The following is a 25,157-nucleotide window of genomic DNA, read 5'->3' as shown; positions in this document are numbered from 1 at the left end:
GGAACTGCTACCTCCACGACCCGACCACGGATAAGCGGGAGAAGATGGATGGATGGAGATGGATGGACTGTGTAGAGCAGTGGTCACCAACCTTTTTAAGCCCAAGATCACCGACCTCGGCCTAGGTGAAAGGTGAGATCTACCTATTGCAGAATTAATTAAAAAAAATGGCCCAGACAGTGCTTCCAATTTGAGGCCTTTTATATAGGCTAATTCCAACTGAATTACTGTTACAATGAAGGCTCCATAATCAGCTCACAGCATATAGGCAGGGGTAAAGCTATGTGCGAGTGGGGGGCGGACCTCACCTCTTCTAGGGGGTTCCTCACTTCCTCTGGGTCCTTACCTCCTCTAGGGGGGTCCGGGGGAATGCTCCCCCGGTAAGATTTTTTTTTTAAATTGAAGATGAAAGAATCAATCTGGTGCACTTTGAGAGCAACATGAAGAGATCTATGGATTCATCTCTCAGCACCCATATGAGACAGAACTGTAAACAGATTTTCTTTTTCTTTATGGATATTTTACAAATCACTCCCCTTTTAAACTATATTCTTGTTTTACTGCCATATAGTATTTCATACCTGTTTTTCATTTATTATCTTATTGTTTGTATAACTATAATGATCATATGAAGGTGTACCGCGGAAATAATCTTTTGAATAATTTGGGACAAAACCGTTCGAATCTAAACACTCAGACTCCTTTAGCTCACCTGAGCCCCTCGGTCTGACAGGGGAAGACTCTCCTCCAGCTTGTTGTGGAAACAGCTCCTTATGTCCGTTAGTGCAGCTAGCTAACAAGATGCTAACATCACGGTCCCCGCTAGCACCGGTTTGAATGACACAAGCACACGTGTATTTCCATGCAACTCTCTGATTGGTCTGGTGACTTGCCTCTGTTGCATTCATTGAACACGGGAAATTGCAATCCTGCCGTCCTCTCTTGTGTCATGATGAGGTTCACATAAAGCACGGTTAATGTATTATATTATTGAGGTGTCTCAAATATACGTCAATCAAGTGGCACCTGCTAACGGGGTGGTGGAGGATATGTTTACATCTAAAAAAATATTTTTCAAACATTATTATTTAAATTTTATTTTTCTTCTTTTTGTTACTTTTTTTGTTAACGGTCCGCGATCTACACGCACCACACTCGATCGCGATCGACTGGTTGGTGACCACTGGTGTAGAGCATCAGCAGTGTTTGTACCTGTGTTAAGGTTGCTTATGCTCTGTTGTTGTTAGTATCATTGAGTCATAATACACTATTTCTATGGCACTTTTCACAAATGAAATCCCCAAAAGTGCTTTTTAACAAGGGGATCATATTAAATAATCATAAAACTGTGATAGAATGACAAATGTATGTACAATGAGAAGGGAAATTAAAACTGTGGAATATATACTACATATAATAGTGAAAAATAGATAATACAAATGAAAAAGAAGATAAAAAACGATGAAATGCATTCTACAACTGGTCACACGTTATTTACAAGGTTTTTAACTTGACACTTGAAAAAAAAGAAAACAATGCTATGTGACAGACAAAAAATATACATAATTGAAAGAGGAATTTTCAGTTCTTCAGAATGAGGGTCAGCTATGGAAAGACCCTATACCCAGTAGCTGGCATTCATTCAAGTCCTTCAGGAAACTGTGGGATGTAAACACATTGGATTGACCCAAAACGAAGAGATTTCATTTGTGCCATAGAAATAGTGTATGACTCAATGATACTTTACTCAAGTGCACTTAAATATACATGTGATGTTGTACTTAACTTAAGTTTTTCCATTACATGTATTCTTTAATTCTACTGTGCTACATCTGTAGAGGCACATATTCTACATTTTACCGCATGTATGAATGCAGGGCTTTTACTTGTAATGTAGTATTTTAAGTCTGGTATAAGTACTTACACTTAGGTAGAGGATCTGAGTACTGCTTTCAAGAGTGAATGTTAATACTATTAAATGTTGTCATCATCACCATTACTAATGTGCTATCCACCACAAACTGTCATTAAAACACTTACTTATTCAACTGCTGTGCACCAGTTTTGTTTGTTCAGAGAAAAATAAATAAGGAAATACTTTTTGAAACACACCACAACGGTAGAAGTAATTTGATAAATATTGAGATTACTATTCTCAGCAAACTAATAACAAATAACTACAATGACAAATTAGAATATAACTATACGTTTCAAGTATTAACTACATTACAAACAAATTATATTTAAGTAGTAACACTATTATAAGTAGATATCTACAAAACAACTACTATTTACAAGTATTGAGCATTGAGCATAAAATGTTGGACGAATGTTGGGGCCACGAACGTAATTGGCCAAAGAAATGTTGGGGCTCACACTCTCATCGGCCGAAGAAAGTTGGAGCTCACAGTCGCATATTCCCAACCTCTGGGAGAAGTTGCACTTTATGACGTCATTATGCCTTGTAATGAATTTAACGGTAGCGTGGCCGAGCGGTCTAAGGCGCTGGATTAAGGCTCCAGTCTCTTCGGAGGCGCGGGTTCGAATCCCGCCGCTGCCATAACATTTATGCATTTATAAAATGATATTACTGTTACGTATGTCAAAAGTAAAATACCGCTTTCAGTGCCTTTCCAATTTTATTATAGAACCCATTTTTCTCCTTTGTATTGTTGAGGGTTTCTTCAGGCTGCAATTCCTGTCATAAATTGTTTATAGAAGAAGAAGAAGAAGAAGAAGAAGAAGAAGAAGAAGAAGAAGAAGAAGAATAACCTTTATTAATCCCCCGACGGGGCCTGTAAAGGAAGCAATACAACATATTGTATTATATAGAAGACACATAATTATAAAACAATACCTGTGAGTAAAAGTTCAGGGCGAATTGTTCTCACAACGGATATAAGAACCCGGAAACAGTTAGTCTCATTGCTTTCAAATTAAAATGAGAAATTAATTTGACAGTTCACTTTTATTTGAACATGTTGATTATCGATTCGAGGTTTTTTCTATGGAGGGGATTTATTACATTTGCATTTAAAAAGCGCAATTCCATTTTCAATTTTCTTTCCTCTGCCTTGAACGAAAGTTTAAGATAACTCTAACATCGTTTTTTATTAACCCATTTGAATAAAAGGTCACAAGCCAGGAAAAAAACCCTTAAAAGTCCAAGGAGCATTTCAATGTCAACATCATGTTGCAACATATTTTGTTTAAGATAAATGTGGTCTAGGGATCTGAATTGCGGATGACGCTTTTACTGTGAAAATATTGCACCGGAAACGACCAGAAGACGTTTTGTTGTCGTTGTGAGAGAAAACAGTAAAGGCACGTGTTATAAATTCAGTTTAATTAACATTTAGTTTTTTGTCCAGTGAGTAACGGTAAAAAACGAATCCAGTTTTCACGGGACGAATCAGCCAGGGGCTTTTGTGGCAGTTTAGGTTGTATCCGTGACATAATTTGAGATGAAGCCTCCTCCTCGTAAACGCAACAAAAAGAACCTGAGTCTTGAACCACCACCGGCTCCACGGAAAGTGTCCGGTACCTGGCAGCGGCTCGAGCAGAAGAAGCTCCTGAAAGCCCTGACGGAACTCGGCAAGACCAACAACGTCAACGAAGACATTGACTGTGAATTCCTGAGAAAACAAGTCCGCACCCGCTCCATTTCAGAGGTACGTTTTAGAACCTATACATTCAGCAATATGCCGTCTGAGTATAGGGTAGTCAGGGGCGCCGCCAGGGATTTTGGGCCCCATGAAAATATATCACATTGGGCCCCACCACCAGGCACAGGCCACGCCAACCAAGCACAATTGCTGTAACCACACCTCCAGAACCCAACCGACTCATTTATGCTTTAAATAACTCTACCTGTACATGCTTCCATCTATCTTGTAGTCCACAATATTTACTGACACTGAGCTGTGAAAATATAACACTGTGCAGACGTGCAACATTCTGCTGCAGTATAATTCACTATTTGATATAAGACCAACATTCCTGACAATAGATCAATAGTCATCTTTTATGGTGTAAATGCCTTTTTAATAATAATATTTTTGAATGGAACATTCTCAACATGAATGCATAAATCCAAATAAATATAACTTAAATATGTGGACAAATACTGTGTTTGAAATGTATAATTGAAATTAGATGTGAGCTTTTTGTTTTGATATATATATAATATAATATCAAACAAACAAACAAAAAGCTAACATCTCATTTCAATTATACAGGAGGGACAACTGATTTAGTATGAATAGCTGCTAAAAATTTACCTGTCACCCCTGTTGCGATACAGTTCGATACGATTTGATTCAACATTATGCGATACGATGCGATTCAACACGATGCCAAAAATAATGATAATTCAATATGGTACGACAGAGGATTTTTGTTTGCAGCAAATCATAAATTAACGAAAAAGTGCTTTACATATTTGGTTCTCTCAACTAGTACTGCACATCCCATCATGCTGTTTCTTTTTTTTACCTTTTTTACCTTAAAAAACTCTCCAGAGTACAATACGATTGTATAACACCTCACAGTTAAACAATTTAAGGATGCATTGCCCAGGATTAACAATGTGCAAACAACAACTAACATAGAGCAATGCCCATACAGCTGCCAGCCTGATGTGCTTAACACTCATAGGCCAACTCACCAGTGAGCAGAAAGCAGTGGTTTCTATATGAACAATAAAGAATACAAATAACCTTTCACAAACACCTCTATCATAACTGCTTACAGTAAGGAAGACATTTAAACTATTATTGGCCGTCACAGGCTGCTGGAAGCTAAACACCACTCTCTCTGACAGAACACCTCACTGAGTGATTTAACTCATATGTCTAACTTTTAGGTTTCTCTTTTCAGCCGCAGACCCCATGTCGCCTCTTTATGTGCGTCGCTAAGTTCCTCGTACTACTTGTGTACTTTAAAGCGGCACGGCATTGTTTAGAATTTGCGAGTGATTTTTCAAGTTGACCGTCTTTCTTGAAAAATCCGAAGTGTTGCCAAACGTTTGATTTGTAGGTATTTTTCGTTGCGCTGTGTTTCTCTTTCTCCTTGACTTCCGTGTGTGTTGGTAACTGAGTCTCTCGGCCTCCATAGTGCGACGCAATGATCAAAGATCGTCTCTGCTGAGCGTTGACAGGATGAGGGGATATTATATGAATGAATCGTTTTTTTACCGATGCAAAGACGCTACAATCGATGCATCGCGAGTTCAACCCAAACTGTAGCCGATGTGCACTCTTTCAACCGGTGCACTCTTTCAACAGGTGCACTCGCATCTTGAACGTTTATGCTGGTGCACCGATGCGAATCGTGAATCTTAGCATCCCTAGGTGAGGCTTTGGATAATTAACTTTTGGAAGAAAATAAGTTAAATGAATCGTAGTTTAGTGAGTACATTATCAATATAACATTCTATTAATGTTAATTATTGATGAATGATGAAAGGTTACTAAAACATTTTTTTCTTAATGTTCTAAAATAGTTTGGGATCCTGTCAGTCACGGGCCCTTAGAATCGTCCTATCTTTTCACCCCCTTACGGCGCCCCTGAGGGTAGTAACTAAGTACATGTACTCAAGTACTGTTCTAAAATACACATTTGAGGTACTTGTTATTTACTAGATTATTTCAATTTCATTCTTCTTTATACTTCTACTCGACTACATTTCGGAAGCAAATATTGTACTTTTTACTCCATTAAATTTATTTTACAGGTTAAAATTAGGATTTTGACACACAATATTTAGCAAAAACGTTTAAAATATGATTGTTTGATATAGATTAATAGACTCACAGCCAAGCTGCGGGTGAGTGTGTGTGCTCGGGCTGGTTTCGGACTGGGTTTCGCTGTCTCGCAGACGGCCACTGGGCTCACAGGGAGGGGGGGGAGGAGCTCCATCAAGCCGTTTAGGACAGAGAGTGAATACACATTCTATACAGAGTGGCTGTATGAGAAACCAATGTGAGTTTGGAAAATTGCACAATGTAAATCTATTCTAGTAGACCTCAACAATGGAATTATGATCAGTAGAAATGGCCATGACATGGGACCTTTAACGTATGTTCATTATTTGGTTTTATTTCTTTAATTCTTTTTTTTTATTACATTTTTGGTGTCATGTGGAAATCTTGAATGATAATTAAATCCCTACCAATTCAGTAAAATTACAATTATACAAATGGATAAATAAACCATCCAACACTATATTTAAGTAACTAAAACCACGAGTGGGTTAACAGAATGAATTGGCAGCAATTCTGCTAAAAGCGTAAAAAAAAAGATTCCACAGCTCCAGCTTGTTAAATGTTTCTAATCGCACTTAAATACTTTTACCATTCTTGATGCAGTACATTTATTAGAAATGTTGTATTTTTAAAGAGTGGTATTGGTTCTTTAACTCAAATAAAAGGTCTGAATACTTTTTCCACCCCTGATTTTAAACACTGCAGAGTAGCTCTAATGTAAAGACGTGTGGTTTGTCCCATCCATTGTTTCAGATCAGCACTATGGTGGAACTTCTGAAGAGCCAGGTGATCTCTTATGCCACCTTAGAACTGAAGAAGAAGATGCAGGAGGAGAAAGACAGGAAGCCCATCGAGGAGTGGACACGCATCGCCTCTCTGGTGGCTGGAGCCCAGGAAGAAACCGTTTCAGATGCTTTCTCTCGGGTACTGCAAACATATTTATTTTGTTATGAAAAACACTTTACATTACATAACATTCCGTGTACACAAAGAACATTATATTGCAATATAAAAGCACGAGTAAACTAAATGAAAACAAAACAAATGCATTGATAAAAGATTATAAGAAATCAAAAATGCTTGCATTAAGATTTTATCAAATCTAAACTATGATTCAGATATAATAACAAAAGAAAACAATTAAAGCACATTGAATTAAAGGAAACAGAAATCCAGTCTCAAGGATAAAGAACAATGAATAAAAAACAACAAAAAGAGAAAGAACGGAAAAACAACATGGACAAAAATGTTCAAGAGATCGCTTTGAAAGAGAGGGGTAGAAGTGCTAGATATTGACGTGACGAATCCAACCTGTCTCTACCTGCTGGTCTGAACTGATTATTGTGTCTCTCACCATCGTCCTCTCCCTCTGTTCCTCAGATGCTCACAGTGTGCTCCACAGAGCCTAACACCCTGAGGTACTCCAACCCCCCCCAGGTCTACAGACTCCCCACAGGACAGGACAGGCCTGTAGGATGCACCGTCCCTCTGAGGCCAGTTCCCCATCAGCCAGTCAAAGGTACGGACCTCCAGCTTCTCTATGTAGACACATTTACTAACACTTGACGGACAAAAAATATTGATACCAGGGCCCTTTCTAGGCCTGTCGCGATAATCGATAAATTGACTTATCGTACGATAAGTAAAAATGGACTCGATAACTTTTCTGAGCTCGATAAATTGCCGTTTACATAAAGATGTGACCAGCATTTTAGCCTGGAGCGCTGTGGCTGCCAGGGGTGCTGTGAGGGGCGGGGCTGACACACAGCCAGGTCAGGACACTCCGCGTGCACGTGCAGCAGCGTAGCAGCCAAATTAATAATATAGCGACAAGCGGGAGACAACGTGTGACTTACTCGCGGGGAATTTAAAGTGAAATGGAATTGGTTACAAAACTTAACTACACATCTCGATTCTCCGGTGTGGCAGTATTTTGGATTCAAACCAAATCAACGAGGCGAACCTACGGACTTGAATGAGCCGGGCGGTGTGTCGCATTGGTTTAAAAAAGGTAGCGACAAAAGCAGGCAATACCACGCATTTTAAACTACACCTAAAACACAACCACCCCATTCCGTTTTCCCAGCTGGGAGCAAACACGGCAGCTGGAGATGGAGAGCCCCCGCCCGACAATGCAAACATGTTGGTGTTCCTTGCTCGAAAACTTAGAAAAACAGATTTGGATATGGCCTGTTGAGGCATCTGGGTCTTTGACAGTGGACTGTACACTTGACTGTTGTTTTAAGGAGGTTTTTTTTGCTTGTGAGATAATGTGTGCTCATATTTATTTATTTATTTATATATATATATGAGAGAGAGAGAGAGCTCTGTTTTCCAGCCTGACTATTTAATTTATTGTTTTGGTTCTGTGATTTAATTAATTTATTATAATTTAATTAATTTGTTTTATTTATTATATAATTTATATATTTAAATATTATTTCACATTTCATTTGCAATGTTGAATGTTCAATAAAAAGTTATGTTTGAAAGGATGTACTTGAATTAATATGATATATTATCATTATGTCTAAAATGGTCTTAAAACGGTGCCGACAATATTATCGTTTATCGCAATAATTTCCAGAAAAATGTATCGTCCAACAAAATTAATTATCGTGACAGGCCTAGCCCTTTCTCATTTCTCGAATTCCCCCCCTCGACTCCCTTCCTCGACTCCTATACTCGTGTCTTAGTCCCGCCCACAGGATATGCGAGCGGAGGAAAAATGCACTTATTTTTATAAGAAACTTCAGGTTGTTCATAGTGTTTTCTTAAAAGATCATTTATTAAGGCGAGACACGGCAGGCAAAAACATCGTTTTTCAAGCACTGGTACATTTTGAGATTTTGTGCTATTTTGATTCTATAACATGTTTTCTTTCAGGCATTTGGAAGGAAAACGTACAAAATACACATTTAAGTGTTTATTTTACTATAGTTTGTCTATTTGCGTCAGTAGATTTCTCCTAAATTCACAAAAAAGGTAGCATTCTAACGTAACATAAAGTACCACGACCGCTGTTTGCACCATGTCATCAGAGATATCGTTGGAAAGCTGTGTCTCTCCTGCACAATCTCATCGGATCCAAATATGGTCGTTTCCTTTGTATCAGTAACCAATCGTGAAAGTACAAAGGGGTCTTAAACCAAGAAACGAAAATCTCATTGGCTGGTGTAAATTTCCGTGATTCGTTCAGATGCGTCACGTGGTGTGCTAAAACACTTCCTGGTTAGCTTTCCGCTAGAAATATAAATCTCAAAATGGCAAAAGAACGGCGAAAAAAACGTTCACAGTGAAGATGACAATTGTCACTTGCACAAAGCCAGATTATACAAAAAAAAAATGACCCCGAACATGAAATACCTTCACGGCGCGAGCTGTCATCCAAAGAACAGGAGGGTTTAGCTAGCGCCACACTGCAATCTTTAAAGGTCGTTTTCTCAAAATGAGTTTTTTCTCCTACTCTGAGTTCGAAATATCAACTTTAGTAGCACTTACATACACCAAACCTTCCAGTTATATTCCTATCAATATTATGAAGGCTTTTACAGAAGGGTTTGTTCATATATCATTCATAGCCTGAATTATACAACATTGTATACCTAAAAACATGGCAAAAATTGATATCTTAGGGCTGTTGACAGTATTTTCTGATTTATGGAGAAAATGGAAAAATGGAAAAAGAGATATCCAATATCCCTTCTGTAAAAGCCTTAGATACTAATATGACTACAAAATGAAACAAGAATTTTAAACCTGGCTTTATCCAAAGTTCAGATTTCGATTCCTGCAATGTGTTAAAATATGCACATATTTAATGAGATTATGGCTAATTTGCATATTTAAACATGCTATTTCAGAAAACCTGTAATACAAAAAACAATTGCCTTATTGTAAGTAATTAACTGGAGAAATTTCTAGCTGATAACTTTTAAGTTAAAAAGATTACCCTATTCACCTGGGGTGTCTCGCCTTAAATGTAGCTTAATTTATAGGTTATTAAGCTATGATTTCTGTACTGGTCCGGCCCACTTGAGACCAAATGTGGCTGTATGTGGCCCCTGAACTCAAATGAATTTGACTCCCCTGCATTAGATGGTTATAATTAATGAACCGTAATGATGCATTGCTAATTTCCTTCATGTCACTGTGATGATAGGGCATATTACAGTTTTTTTCATTTTGTGATTTTTCTCCTCTTAGTTGAGAAGTTCAGAACCAACACAGCCCGTCCAATCAGAGCACTGAAGAGTCCAGCAGCAGCCATGAGCCCAGGAGTGACCCCACGACCGCTCTCTACTGCAGCTGGAGCCTCACCTGCTCCCCCCCCCACCTCTCAGTCTGCGGTCGGTCAACTTTATTTTCAAATGATGTGCTATGCCTTATTTTAAAGGTCCCATGTCATGGCCATTTCTACTGATCACAGGTCCATTGTTGAGGTATACTAAAATAGATTTTTACTGTGCAATTTTCCAAAATCTCATTGGTTTCTCATACAGCATCTCTGTATAGTATGTGTATTCACTCTCTGTCCTAAACGGCTTGTTGGAGCTCCTGCCCCCCCCTCCCTATGATCCCAGTGGCCGTCTGCGAGACAGCGAAACACAGCGAAACCATCCCGAACAGACTCACAGCCTCCCGCTGTCTCAGGGAGGAGGTGTGTGTGTGTGTGTGTGTGTGTGTGTGTGTGTGTGTGTGTGTGTGTGTGTGTGTGTGTGTGTGTGTGTGTGTGTGTGTGTGTGTGTGTGTGTGTGTGTGTGTGTGTGTGTGTGTGTGTGTGTGTGTGTGTGTGTGTGTGTGTGTGTGTGTGTGTGTGTGTGTGTGTGTGTGTGTGTGTGTGTGTGTGTGTGTGTGTGTGTGTGTGTGTGTGTGTGTGTGTGTGTGTGTCATTTCCAGCAGCAGACCAGCAGGTCCTGCAGCATGTGACCTACGCACGCACGCACGCACGCACGGAGGGGTCGTCTTTACGTCACTTGGTTCCCGGAAGAAAACTATTGAAAAAGAAAATCTCCAACGAGGCGTTCTGCGGCATAGACAGGTCTTTTCTGTGTTAGAGTTTTACTCGCTACAGGGTTTACCTTGAGGGTTTGTGACTCTGCAGACCCTCAAAGTTTCTTCAAGGTTTTACATGCAGAAAAACCTTCATAACACACAAGGGGACGGGTAATAACCGGAAAAGCATGACATGGGACCTTTAACATGCTGCTGTAACAAAAAACATTCCTAATTTAGTCTCAATATAATATATCTTTATCACCCAGCAGCCCTCAGAGCGACCCCCCACCACCTCGTCGTCAGAGTCCCCGTCATCCAGTCCTCACACGTCTCCCACCAACCGAGCTCCAGCCCCCAGTCCTGCACCATTCTCCGGGGCTTCCTCCCCCCCCCCCCTCTCCACCCCTGTGCGGCAATTCCACGCCAAGCTAGCCAGCAAATTAGCCCTCAAGCGCACTCCCACGGTGGGCGCACAGAGCGTGGTGCACTTTGAGAGGATCTACCACTACCTGAGTATCATCAACAGCCCTGGCGAGAGCTGTACCCTCACCGCTATGGGTGAGTCCAAAGTCCTTTGATTGGTGACGTCTAAAATACGGCAGATATATCAACCAATCATCTGCAGTCCGCTGGAAATAATGTTAGTGGAGCCATTAACAGCTCTTTTGATTTATGAAGAAAATATCTAACAGTTGTATTCGAGTTGCAGCATTATTTATGAACTGTTAAGATAGGGCTGGGCAGGAAGACAAAAAACTCATATCACGATATTTTTCCGAATTATCACGGTATATCACGCTATTTATTTATTTTTCGATGATTGGAAATGTATTTACATTTATACATTTTCACCCCACTAAAAACACCTGATCAGTGGGGGCCCTCATGAGTCTTATGAGGGGAAGGAATCAGAATGCATGAAACAACTGCTAAATGTTAACCATTATACTGTGGAAACTTTGCCTAACACACAACAACATAACAATTAACAACAAAAGCACTGTTGGAAAATGTAAACAAATCCCCCTTTCCCTGAAACTTCAGAGTGCACATTTAAATACTTATTTTAAGATTTATGATTAATCTTCAAACTTAGATTCAGAATAAAATAATAAAGTGCAAATTCACTATTTAATAAACCTTGCTTCTGAATTTGTTTAGGATTATTTGTGTTGCAAAAGCCATTCTGACCTCTACAATACAATCCCATGTGTAGTAGGGCTGTGCATCTTCACTGGTCTCACGATTCGATTCGATTACGATTATCCTGTCTTCGATTCAATTCGATATCACGATGCATCACGATTCATACCAATGCGTTGCATCCTCAATTTTCTATATTATTGCACATGACTTATTTTCCATCAATGCATACATGCAGTAAATACATATGAACTCTCTTTTTATTATTTAGAAAGTGCCTCAGAAATTAATAACATAAATGTCTTAACATTAATTTATAAACCAAAATAAATGAATTGTATAGCTCTAGCCTCCCTATATCTGTGTGTGAAGTTGTTCCATCCTCAAAAACAAAAAAATAATGCTTCTGCAGTCTAGCTGCAGCTTCTAGCAACGGTGTTCTGTTAAAAAAAGGACACTGAATGTCCTGAATATGGCATCACACACAGGACTTGAATCTGAACACAGCAGACAACAGGAATTTACAATAGCATATACAAACAAAAATACTGCATGTGGGTGCACACTTACATTCTCTGTCTTACTGTTACATAAATCCCATGAATGTATGAGATTAAAGAGCAACTTCCAGGTTAAAGACACGTCTGAATAAATGTGTAGGAAAATGATGAATACAGAAGATTTTCAAAACAATGTACAGAAATATACACTACAGTGACATCTGGCGTCGTTTTTGTAAGAAATGTTCACTTCCGCATAAAAAAGCCTCGGCACGTGACCTCCCGCGTGTGACGTAACACGGGGGAATCAAGGGGGAGAGCGGCCGGTGTAACGTATTAATAAACATGGATCCCAATGCTAGTTTCGACACAGAAGAAGTTGAACATGAATATTCGAATGCATATGACGGACCACAACCTTATAATTATGAGCCTGCTAGGCGTCCAAGAGACCAGGAGCAGCCAAGGATTAGAAGAAATAACGGCCATCGGAGAGAAATTGAGCTGTGGTGTGAGGAGAACCAGTGGAGAACTGGGCAGCTATCTTGGTGAGTGACCGGCGTTAGCTACAGAATGTTAGCTAACGTCACATCACAACATTGTAAAGTTAGCTATCATATATCAGGCTATAACTAACGTAGCATTGTTAATATAGTAACGTTACTGGCAGGACTGTTGATACTGATCCATAACAGAAACTAATGCGCAAGTATCAGCCGTATCTCGCGTTACCTAATGCAACTCCACACTACGGTGCTGTGTACCGGAGGGGAGACGCCAGATACGGCTGATACTTGACGATCTGGCGGAGAAAGGTTGTGGAGCCTCGGTTGATATGTCGTTATAAATGGCTTGATGGAAAGCAGGTGTGTAGTCGGGGAGGGTGCACAGCTGATTGCAGCAGGTGAGTGGAGGTTGAGCCAGGAGCCAGGAGTGACAGCCACCACGCCCACACAAACAACACAGACAGGGGGAAACAAACAAACACAAAGCAGACGGCTGGAGCAGTACAGCCACCACAGCGTTACCAAATGCAATGTCTTACGGTGCCGTGTACCGGAGGAGAGAGAGAGAGAGCAGCGAAGGGGGGGGGGGGGGGAAGAGAGAGAAGTAATACGGTTTCCTGATAAAGCTGTGGAGAGTATGCGCTGCAGGGAGGTGGATGCACAACGCACCCAGGAACGAACGCTAGCTCCGGTCCTTTTTACTGTGGACTCGATGTCCTGACAGGCTGGTATTTGTGCAACCTGCACAAACACAATACTGCACCATGATTACAAATGGTGAAATACAATGTAAAACTACCGAAAAATACCAGCTCACTAAAACACAACCGCTCAACTCAACGCAACTCTACTATACCCGCGGTCAGAGAGCAGCGATGTGTCCCCTGTGTGATATAATATGATGCGTATGACCTTAAAAAAAAGCCGTTTTTAAGAGCGGAGCTCAAAATTGCTCCTTTCCCTCTGAATTCCTGCCCTTAAATCTCGTAAAACATATCAAATCCTGCATTCACTTTTTTAATTGTAATTTTCAAGCAAGTTTAAGCTTAAATGTAGAATAAATAAAAACCTGCAAGATGCTCTTTAAGTTAGCTTCATTATATCTCAGTGATTAAGTGAATAATAAAGTTTCTATCGGGTCACTATCAGCCTAACACTCATTATTTTCAGGGAGGGGGCGGGGCTTGGAGGAACGGAGAAGAGACGGCAGTGCATGACATTAAGGATTTTGGGAGATGGCCCTGTGGGCCATCCAATCTAATTTACAGATGGCCCTGAGCCCAATAGAGATTGCCCTGAAAAATGCGCGCGGACGAAATGGCACGAAGGGTTTGGGGGGCCTCCCCCTAGAAAATTTTGATTTTTCCAGGTATTACTGTAGATGCTATCTGGCATTCTCTAGACTGAATTATAAGATGAACCACCACAATATTATATTGTACAATTTCAATTTTATTCTTAATTTCACTTGTTTGTTTGCTCTTGTTTTGCTCGCTTGCATGCCCTGCATAGCTGTAAGAAATACTTAAGTTGTTGGTCAAGACACTTTCCATCTGATGAAGGCAAATGCCTTCCCAGATGTAAAAAAGTAGAAAACATTACATTCAGTTGTAACTGCCAAAACAAACATTATTTACACTATTATGCCCCCTGTTAAAAATGTTTGTAATGTTATCTACTGTAAGTTGGTCGAACAAATGCCTCCTCATCCAGAAGCTGACCGAGCAGACCCGAGCAGCAGTCGAGAGGAGCCGAGCGCATCCGCGAAGCACACAACATGGTGACGTCGGAGTTCCCGTTAGCCGGCAAATCTAAATCTCTTCGGTCAAAATAATTTCCCTTTAGTGCAATACCGCTTCAGTTGCGCCACTTATGTGACAGACAAGAAGAGTATGTGACAGACAAGAATAGTCAATTCTAATGTCTAACACTTAATGTGGAGAAAGAGATGTCCTGTATGGGTTGATTGTGCGTTGATCTGATGGTAATGCCTCGGGGTTCCGGTGGGCATGTAAACAAATGCATAATGCTGCGCTATACTTTGTGGTCCCACCCAGTTGCATAGCGACACTTATTGTTTAGGTGTCTTTTAATAAGCAGGTAGTCATATCATTAGCTAGAACTAGCTGGATCTGATCGATATGGACATAAACGCGAGTGAAGTCTAATCTGACGGGAGAGAGAGATCAGCTGCTGCTGACGAGTCCACACGCAGCTCTGCATGATCGCATGCAGCGGCGAGCGGACAAAACACACACTTCAGTTTAGAATATCACACGTAGCTATTTTAATTACCTCTCAAACTACCTAAACTAGTTATAGATATGTTTAGTTTTACTGTCGGGTTACTCATTACTGGATCCGCGAGCTGCATGATACTGGCATAATAGATTGCCCGATCGGGCAACCAGCAGGTGAGGCTTCATTGCCCGAGCTAAATACTAAATGGCCCCGGGCCATCGGGCAGTCCTTAATGTCGAGCCCTGGACGGTGATCGCGGAAGCTTTTTCCCTCCTGCCTTCACAAACTTTACACACGTATATATCGTCTGAAAATTGCTAGAGGACATCCATACTCTGTTACTACGCTATAATCGATTATCTTCCGTCACTGCATCGATACCGAATCGTCCACGTCCGCATCGCAATGCATCGTAGAAACGATTATTTTCAACACCCCTAATGTGTAGCACAGTAATGTATTGGCCACAATAATACCTGACTGTCCATGTTTGTGCAGGTGTTCCTGTTGTTCTTAGGAGCATCTCCGCCCCACTGCATCACATGATCTAATCTCAGGTTATTTGGTCCTCCAGAGAGTGCGATAGTGTTGGACCTGTTGATGTCTCTTCCTGAGGAGCTGCCCCTGCTGGACTGCAGCAAACTGAAGAAACATCTGCTCCAGGTACAACACGCTGCAAACCACTTATTTGGTTCGGGGTCTTATTGACCCTAAATTAATGTTTTGCACCTGATTGGCCTCTAGAGGTCAGGGCACTCTAATAGTTTGAAGTATTAATACTTTTTCTCTGTCCTCTCTCCATGTTTTGATGGAGAAGCAGCAGCTGATTTGATATAACAAGATCATTTGAGCTCTTTATGCATTCTTCTCGTAAGTTCACATGTCTGCAAGCTCAGAGACTACAGTAGGGGAACAAATGTAATAAAAAGGTAAACAAAGGATGACACATGGCGTAGTAAACGTTCACAGAAACAATAACATTATGATTTGTGATGGAACCTAAAAACACATGAAATCCAAGGAACCGCAAGCACAGGCTAATAAACGCATGTCTTCTATCATGGTAGGGCTGAACGATTAATCAATTTGAAATCGAAATCGCTATTTGAAATGATGCGATTATCAAATCGCAAAGCCTGAGATTTAAAAATCGGTATTGGAGACATTTAAAAAAAATATGTCATGTATTATTGCAACAAAAACATTATATCGCAGTCTTAGTGTCGCCAACTAGTTTCTAATATGCAAAAAGACAAACAAATGCGTCTATGTATTTTCGATCAGACGAGATCTCTCTCCCCCGTCTATGTGCGAGGGGGCGGGGCAGTTTACAAACACGCGGCTGCTACATGCAGCAACACACTGCGGAGTTGGCGGAGAGAGCGCGCTCCGAGGTGTGGTTAAACTTTACCCGTCTCGATGTGGACAATGCTCGTTGCCAAAAGAGCAATAAGAGTTTAGCATGTAAGGGCGGTAACACGAGCATTTTGTCTAAACATTTAGCAAAAGTGCACCACATTCAGACGGAGGAATGCACCGGGTTCGACTGTCTTTCTAGTAGCTCTGTAGCCCCCCCATCCCCGAGTAACGTTTCCACGTCAGGTATTATGTATGCTAGCAGCAACACACGGAGTTAACCACATTATACAAACATGGGTTAATGATTAGAGGTAACTGAGTTATTTATTTTGTTAAAGTTTCAGCTATTCTGTTTACAGTTCTGTCATCAGATTATTTAATACGATTTGTTAAAACATTGTCTTTTCTTTTGATGTGAAATATTATTTATTTAATTTTAAATAAAAAGCAATGTTCATTTTGTTCAAAATGTGTTAAGTTAATTTAATAATATATGTATTTTTGAATCAAGTATTCATCTTTATTGTCTTCATTGTTAGTTTCCACATGCCTAAAACAACCTCAAGGTAAATCTAAAAGTTGATGGCTAAATAAGAGCGTTTGAGAAATTGTGCAAGGCATACAGTAATAGTCTGAATGGTCAATTAATCGTTTCATTAATCGATAGATTAATCGATTATCAAATTAGTCATTTGTTGCAGCCCTATAGCTCGGGCTGCGGGGATTGCTAGAGACGGGAGCACGCCTATACGACCTTCCTAGCCGGAGATATGGCGATAGATAAAACCACTCGAACACAAACTTTATTTCACATGCAAACGTGTTCGAGTGGTTTTATATGATAATCAACATAAATGTAGCTCCCCTTATCTCAGTCAGTCGACCCAACGGAAGTTTATTATAAAATGCGGCCATATCTCCGGCTAGGAAGGTCGTATCAGCGTGCTCCCGTCTCTAGCACCCCCGCAGCCTGAGCTATAGGGCTGCAACAAACGACTAGTTTGATAATCGAGTCCTAAACTTCCGTTGGGTCGAATCACAATCGCAATATCTGTCATAAAAATTGCAATTACATTATTTCCCCAAATCGTGCAGCCCTACTCTGGTACGTACCAAACTTGCAAAGGTTTTGGTCAAGTAGAAACCCCCAGGTCGGAAAATTTAAGCCGATTTAATAGAAGTCTATGAGATAATTACATTAACTGTCACATGATTTATTCCCTCATTAAGCATTTTCCTGACGAGTTTATGGTCTCATTGACCTATTTAGAGCACAATAGACAATGAAGAACCAATGCTTTGGTAAAACTGTGATTGACAGGTGGCTATCGCGGTGTTGTCCAGTTTGCAGGTCATTAACCCTTTCATTAGTTTTCAGTTCGTGGATTTTTATTGTTAAACTTTGTTCCCTTTAAAAAATGTTGTATTCACCACTCGGGTGCACGCTATCATGTCACAGCTGGTTATAAAAACAACCTGACAGCCCTCGTCTTCCTGTTTTCAGGTGTACCGATTTCTCTCCTCCACCGCTGACTCCAAGATGGCCAGAGAAATGTTGAAAGAGCTGAAGGGGGGACTCTGTGTTCAGACAGACTTCACCAGAACAAACGGAGAGCAGAACGCCGCTGGGCCAGCTGACAGCAGTGATGTCACGGACAGTGGAGAAAAGAGACTGCAGCCGGAGGAAGCTGAGAGCCAATCATCAGGGAGCAATAACGCCACCGGCCAATCAGGGAAGCTGGACTTAACGGGACTCTGTCCGCCCCTCAACCCATTTATGGTGCCTCTGAAACTCTTACAGCGCAAATAGGCAGTTTAAAATGTGTTTTCTTTAATCCTTGGTATTGATAGTTCATTATTTGAATGTAAATGTTGTCCTTTTTTTTAGGCCCAGTTCAGCTGCTTTTGTTAAGACAACAATAAACACTGATGCATCAACAACTTTGGCTGATTTCTTCTTAAATGATAGGGCTGAAACCCAAAAATGTTTTACAGAACTAATTGAACTCCGGATTATGTTCCTTTATTAATGGTTAAAATATCAGGAAAAAAGGCGAAGCACAATTGCATTCATGTTGTGTCCCACCAACCCTAGTTATTTTACCATCAGAAGAGTTTTCTGATTTATTGATGTAGATTTTCTCATCTATTAATTCACTATTTTTTCTAGTCTCCTAAAATGTATATGTATTTGTTGAAGTACAGAAGCGAAATGTCCAAATAACACAGAATGGGTGTCTGGGTTCAGATTTCACCCGGCATATTTGCTCTTTGTCAGCAGAGGGCAGCAAGAGCCATTCTGCACTTTATAATGAGTTTCTAGAAAAAGACAAGCAGTGGTCAAATAATGTTACTTAAGAATATTAAACATAACATACACTACAAGTGAACCATTACAAAAATATCCAACCAAATCAAAAAATATATAATTTTCTTTGTTTTTGTGATACACAGTTATAAGATGATTGCTGGGTAAAATATGTTGATACTGTCCAATGCCGTGTCTCTATTTAGAGGGGACCTATCATGCAAAATGAACTTTTGTAGACATGTTTTTATATATTTTTATATATCTGAGACCCATAATATATGCCTAAAAATAGCATCATAGGAAACCTTTAATGATGGGACAAGACAACCGGATGGTGTGTGTTTGGGCTTTCTACAGCGTGCACCGGGCCCTCTGTAATGACCTAACACCACCCCTCAGTACCAGTAAAGGAGCAAACCTTCTTCTAAAACGCCCATTTCTTTAATCCCAGTCCTGGTTGTTGTCCAGGCCTCATCCCAGGTACTTTGGTCCTGCAAAGTTTCCACGTCAACACACTTGCCGGTGACAGGTTTAGGGTGTGTTCTGTGGGCGCTTAAATCTCCCGCCATCTCCTTTATCTTACCATTGTTGGCTGTGGTGCCCCACAACACTGAACAAAAACATTATTCGTTTTTTGAAAAGATAAACTCTTTCTTTAATCTTTTTAGTATTTTTCATGCCCAAATAAAAAAACCTCATTCACCACAGCTGGGAACTCTGCTGGACAACACTGAAATCCAATACCCCTCTTCTGTGCTGTGATTCTATTTAATGAATTACTAAGACCATTATTTGTTGTGTTCTGTTGAGCAAGGACTGTTGCCTTTATGACTGGATGCAATTTGAAATATTATGGCGATACAGAACATGTCAAACCAAAATGTCAATAGCCTATCGCTACCGAAGTGTAAAAAGAATGATCAGATGTTATCAAGATCATTATCTGACTTTAAACTAGATATTAGCATGTTATAATACTTTTCATTTACTTGTATATACTCCATACAAAACGATTTCCTTTCACAATGAACTGACATATTTGTATGGCAATTGGAAAACATTTCCTTCAATTCGAATGATTTGTGATGTGGTGCATGGAAAGCTCACTGCTGTTGGGGAGGTGCGTTTGATTTTATGACCAAAGTTTACATCTGTTAATCATTATTTGAAGATGAATTATTAACCGTGGCTTTCTGAGCCTCTGTGATCGTATGTTCAGGAAAAGAGGCGTTCTTCATTATGGTGTACTTGAGGTGGAGCAGCATTGCCATGGCATCAGTGTTGTGTTGACACCAATTATATAAATAGCCAGCGATGATGTGTAGCGTTAGGAGGAAGTGTGCAGAGGGCAGCAAAAGCCATTTGGTTTTTTATTAATTTTCTAGAAGAAGACAGGCCAGTTGAAGGGCTGGGCTCTAACAGTAGGCTGCTGGGAATCAAAACTAACAACTGTTTTCTTTTACTCATGTTACTTTACCGAGTATTAAAACCTGATGTTCTGAAATCTTACATTGAAAGTCTTAATGTAACGAGGTGGAAAGTAACTAAGTACATTTACTCAAGTATTGTGCTTAAGTACTTTTTTGAGATATTTGTAATTGACTTGAGTTACGTATTTCCATTTAATCCACCTTTATACTTCTACTTCAATACATTTCAGAGGTGAATATCTCTCACAGTTACTATTTACATTGTTTGTACACATAATAACACACAGTATTTGCTAATAAGGTACAATGCAGTACTGTAGAGGTGGAACAAGTACTCAGATATTGTACTTGAGTAAAAGTAGAAGTACCAGAGTGAAGGAATACTCTGTTACAAGTAAAAGTCCTGCAATCAAAATGTTACTCAAGTAAAAGTACAACATTAAAAGTAGTGATTGTGCAGATTAGTCCATTTCAGAATAATAGATATATGTTTTATAATGATTGATCATTAAAGTGTTCTCAAAGCTGGTAAAGGTGCAGCTAGTTTGAATGACTTTGTATACTGCAGGGTAGCTTGTGGATTTACTCCAGGTGGAACTAAACTCTGTTTTAACACTTAATTATATTTCACATCATTCATCCAAATCTGCAAAGTAACTAAAGGTATTAAATACATGTAGGGGAGTAGAAGCACACCATTTACCTCTGAACTGTAGTGGAATAAAAGTGCAAAGTAGCAAGAAATGGATATACTCAAGTAAAGTACTTAAGTACAGTACTTGAGTAAATGTACTCAGTGACGTTACACCACTGTGTACTAGTATCTTAATTTGGTCGAAATAATAATAAAATACTGTGTTGACACTATTGATATTAACAGCCTGCGGTGATGTGTTAGGAGGGAGTGTCAGGGGTCAATTATTTTCTAACTGCTGTTCAACATTGGTCTTGTGCAAAGTTTACAACTGGGCTTGCCAAACACCTTAATCCTGATGTTGCAATCTTGCAGCACAGTGTGTCACTTTCCTTTCTGGGAAACGAAACATACGGCACATTTTCACAGAAATAAAACTGAGCTGTCATCCTGCCAGGCTGATCTCTGCACTGATAATGTTCCATTATTTCCTTATGTTCAGCAAATGGACAGTTTTAAAATTGTTTTAACTAATTACATATTTCATAGCATTATTTATTCATATATAACTATCATGGGCCATGGTGCCCAGAAAAAAGCTCCACCACCAAGATGCACGCTTTTTAGTAGTCACTCTCTTTTTGTAATTGTTTTGTCTTAATGTAGTTATTTTTTGTTGGTTTGCATCACTTTGTAGTTGTTGTCAGCCTATTTGTAGTCATTTTGCATCTCTCTGTAGTTGTTCTGTGTATCTTGTTAGATGTTTTGGTCAATTGTATATAATTTGATCTTGTAGTTATTTTTTGTTAGTGGTTGTTGAGCGCCTCTGTGGTTGTGTTGCATCTCTCTGTAGTTGTTTCATCTCTTTGTGGTAATTTTGTGTATCTATGTAGTGTTTTTTTGTCAATTTGTATTTGTTGTTTCTTGTTGAAGTTATGTATTGTCTGTTGGCGTTTTGCCCCTTTTTGTTGTTGTGTGCATCTATTTGTAGTTGTTTTGGGACTCTTGTAGTTATCTTGTGTGTCTTTGTAGTTCTTTTGTCAATTAGTAAATATGTTGGTAATTATTTTTTGTCTGTGGTTGTCTTGCTCCTTTTTGTAGTTGTTTGCATTTCTTTGTAGTTGTTTTGTGCCTTTGTAGTCATTCTGTGTCTCCTTATAGTTGTATATTTTCAATTTTGTAATTGTTTTTTCTCATTTTAGTTATTTATCATCTGTTTTTGTTATTCCCCTTTTTCTCATGTGTGAATTTTGGTAGTTTTTGTGATCATGTTTTGTTTCTATTTAATTGTCTTGCCCATTAGCCGTTTTTCAAACCAAATACTTTCCGTACTTAGTTCTCAGCACTTAGTACCCCCATGGAACTAAGAGCCGATCGCGTTCACACCGGAATAAATTCTCTGAGGGAAGATTACGCAAATGAAGCCCTGACTTCACTTCTTATTCTTCTGCTTTGGGTTTACTGGCAGGCCGCAAACAACTTCACAGCGCATACTGCCACCCGAAGTCCCTGGCCGGAAGTCCCCGGAGTTGGGGGAGTAAATCACCAGAACGCCGACACCTCCTCATCACTCCACCACTCTCATGTTTTTTTTTGTGTTGCCATAAGTTATTCTCTCTCCGTTGGTGCGCGGGGCTAATGCTAATAATGCTAATGCCAGCAAATACAATGGCGGCTTCAAAATACTTTTCCGAGTTTTACGGGGCGTGGTTTGCAATTTGCCCAGCCAATCAGAAATTGGAACTAAAATGGGGGTAAAATTTCTCATGAACTAAGTTATCTTTTTGTTGTGAACGCAAAATCCCAGGAACTATCGGAACTAGACGAGAAAAGTATGGGGAAAGTACTCTGGTTTGAAAGCGCCTAAGGTTATAATCATTGTGAATCTCTTAGTGTTTCTTTGTAGTTGTATCGTGTTTCTTTATGGTCATTATCATCTCTTCCTGGTTGGTTAAGTGCCTCTTTGAGTGAGATTATGCAGAGGAAGTCTACTATAATGATGTATAGTACATGTATACTATGTTTCAATGTTATCAGTGTCTAATTAAGCAATAGCTCACGACAGGCCGTGGTATATGCTCATTATATCACAGCTAAGGGGCGTGGTTCGGCCCGACGCGAAGCGAAGGGTCGACAACCCCCTTATCAAACCTTGGAAAGTATCTAGATATCCCTGCCCTAATGCCAAAGGAACTGCACACTGTATGTTTTGCCGTTTGATGTCTATGTCTGGACCGCTGCGTAAAAAGGAGGGTTTCTGCCCCGTTACTTCTCCGCTGCTTTCTTGTTCCAGTTTGAAAAGCAAACTGCTTTTTTCATCCCAACTGTATACTGTTTTTATCAGACGCGGAGGGATACTGACTTGTTGTGAAAAGTAACTTACAATTCTACTCGTGGTATACGCTCAGTGTATCACGGCTAAGAACCAATCAGATTGCTTGATTTGATTTGTCCGTTTTATAAGTAGCTTTATAGGTGTTGAGGCCAAAGGAAATGCACAGCGGTTTTTGTATTTTTTGCTCTATTTATAATTGAAGGGATGAAACAGTAAGCTATAACTCAGAAGGATGTTTTGTCATGCTTTAGTGTCTGATAAGACCTAAGTGACTTTCTTTTACAACGTCATCTTACTTTACTACCCCTGCCCTTCTGTTAGACTTCAACACACCTCTGCTTTGACCTCTCAAGCACAAAGAAAGCGGGAATATCCTTGGTATTCTGTATTAAGTGTCGACTTAGCACAGGGTTATACTGCAGTTATTATCTTGGCTTTGATAAGGCACGCCACATCTAAAGCCATTGTTAAATCTAAGCAAACTCACCTTTGTTCACTAAGAACACTTCCTCCTGTGGCTGCTATTACACCAGATTTTCCGTAGCCATTGTCTCCGGATGATCAAATTTGAATGTATCTCTTTTTCTTTTTCCATTGTGTCACCAAAATACATTTTTAAGTTTTATTTTTCAGGAAGTTGAAAGAGCCACAAGATCTCAGGAGTTCAATGTCCATGCATTCATGAGCCATGATGGTCATCACATGCTCTTATATTGGCAAGCTATTTAGTAATATATACCAGTGATGTTGCCATTGCATTTTAAACACAAGATATAATAAAGTGAGGGGACATATTTTAAAACATGTTCAAAAAACCCTTTTTTGATTTTCAAACAGAGCTATTAAATGCTGTGAAAGTATAAAAAAGCTTTATCCAGGGAGAAATGCTCACATCCTGTAAACAATTATGCACAGAAGCATTGAGGATCGAACCCCTCCTGGCAGTGGCGTAACAAGGTTGTGATTGGCCCCGGTGCAAATATTGTTTTGGGCCAAATCAAGCCTCTCCTCCTGGCTGGCTGGAGAAGGAGGTTGCACAGCCACGGCCACGGATACAGCTTCACTTGTGGAGCTAGATGGCAATGATGGTGGTGAGGCAGGTGAGCTATCGTTAGCCTCCGGCTGCCGTTGCACGTCAACATTGCTAACGTTGCTCGATTTCGAGGACGATGTATGCCAAAAAAACTCTCTAATGTCAGTTTAGCTGTTACATCTCCTTGTTCTCTCTTGTCCTTTCTCTTTTGAGCGCTGCTCTTTTGTATCATCCATTTTTTGAATTTAGAATTTTGTGTGGGCCCCTGGCCGGCTCTGGGCCCCGGTGCGTTGCACCGGCTACACCGTCGATAGTAAAAAACATTTTTGCAATGATGAACCAGTATCTGTGTCGTGTTTATTTTACGACTGTCAAACTGTTCAAACTAATAATAATGTCACAAATGTACTTTAATAGTGTCATTACATATTTTAACCATACACTGAATTGATCAAAAAAGACAGTTGATTATATGATTAAATGACATACCTGCATGTAAAGTAAATAATAAAAGTTAACCCACCATTTTGCTGGATTTTAATTCAAGTTTAAATAATGTATTGATAGAAAAGAGATAGTACTGTCAATACCAGTGGCGAGCCGTGACTTTTATACCTATGCCCTCTGACCCCCCCCCCCCCCCCCCCCCCTTCCCTAAAAAAAGAAGAGTTATTACGTCACAGCGTATAGTTCAGCGGAATATCAAAACAACGGCCCGGGGTGCAAAACGCATCAATGACAGCTACCCTCTACCACACAAAACAACACCATTGATATAAACATCATGACAGGGCACCCACAGCCAAGTAACAATTACAAATGAATGAAGTCGGCACGGCTGCCCACATTGAAAATGACTTAGGCCTACCTCTGATGATCAAATCACTTAAACACAAAGTCCA

General features: G+C 39.9%; 2 protein-coding genes across 4 annotated transcripts in view; both read left to right on the top strand.

The window, feature by feature from the left end:
• LOC307034207 (uncharacterized protein) overlaps positions 1-2,437 on the top strand; it is a 4,858-nt gene extending 2,421 nt beyond the window's left edge. For both annotated transcript variants that reach the window (XM_079672979.1, XM_079672978.1), the window contains exon 4: positions 1-2,437. This exon is cut by the window's left edge and continues 169 nt beyond it. In XM_079672979.1, the coding sequence (XP_079529105.1) occupies positions 1-125 (125 nt within the window). In that variant the 3' untranslated portion in view covers positions 126-2,437.
• Positions 2,438-3,231: 794 nt separating this feature from the next.
• Positions 3,232-18,453, top strand: snapc2 (small nuclear RNA activating complex, polypeptide 2). Of its 2 annotated transcripts, none has more exons than XM_079670094.1 (7): positions 3,232-3,671; positions 6,519-6,689; positions 7,146-7,284; positions 9,972-10,114; positions 11,030-11,321; positions 15,728-15,816; positions 18,017-18,453. In XM_079670094.1, exons 1-7 carry the CDS (start codon positions 3,465-3,467, stop codon positions 18,320-18,322), a joined length of 1,347 nt encoding a protein of 448 aa, XP_079526220.1. In that variant the 5' UTR covers positions 3,232-3,464; the 3' UTR covers positions 18,323-18,453. The 2 variants fall into 2 exon arrangements, with proteins under 2 accessions (XP_079526220.1, XP_079526221.1); XM_079670095.1 differs by having other exon boundaries at positions 3,235-3,671; positions 11,033-11,321.
• The last annotated feature ends 6,704 nt before the right edge of the window (positions 18,454-25,157 follow it).

The sequence above is a fragment of the Notothenia rossii genome (genome assembly GCF_949606895.1).
Source record: "Notothenia rossii genome assembly, chromosome: 3".
In the NCBI taxonomy this organism is placed as follows: Eukaryota; Metazoa; Chordata; class Actinopteri; order Perciformes; family Nototheniidae; genus Notothenia; species Notothenia rossii.
The sequence above is the reverse complement of the archived record's forward strand: the minus strand, read 5'-3'. Positions and strand labels throughout refer to the sequence as shown.

Coding starts and splice junctions, on each gene's coding strand:
- snapc2 (XM_079670094.1), top strand. CDS start 3,465: ATGAAGCCTCCTCCTCGTAAACGCAACAAAAAGAACCTGAGTCTTGAA. Junction 6,690..7,145: donor TTTCAGATGCTTTCTCTCGG/GTACTGCAAACA, acceptor TCTGTTCCTCAG/ATGCTCACAGTGTGCTCCAC. Junction 11,322..15,727: donor CTGTACCCTCACCGCTATGG/GTGAGTCCAAAG, acceptor TTGGTCCTCCAG/AGAGTGCGATAGTGTTGGAC.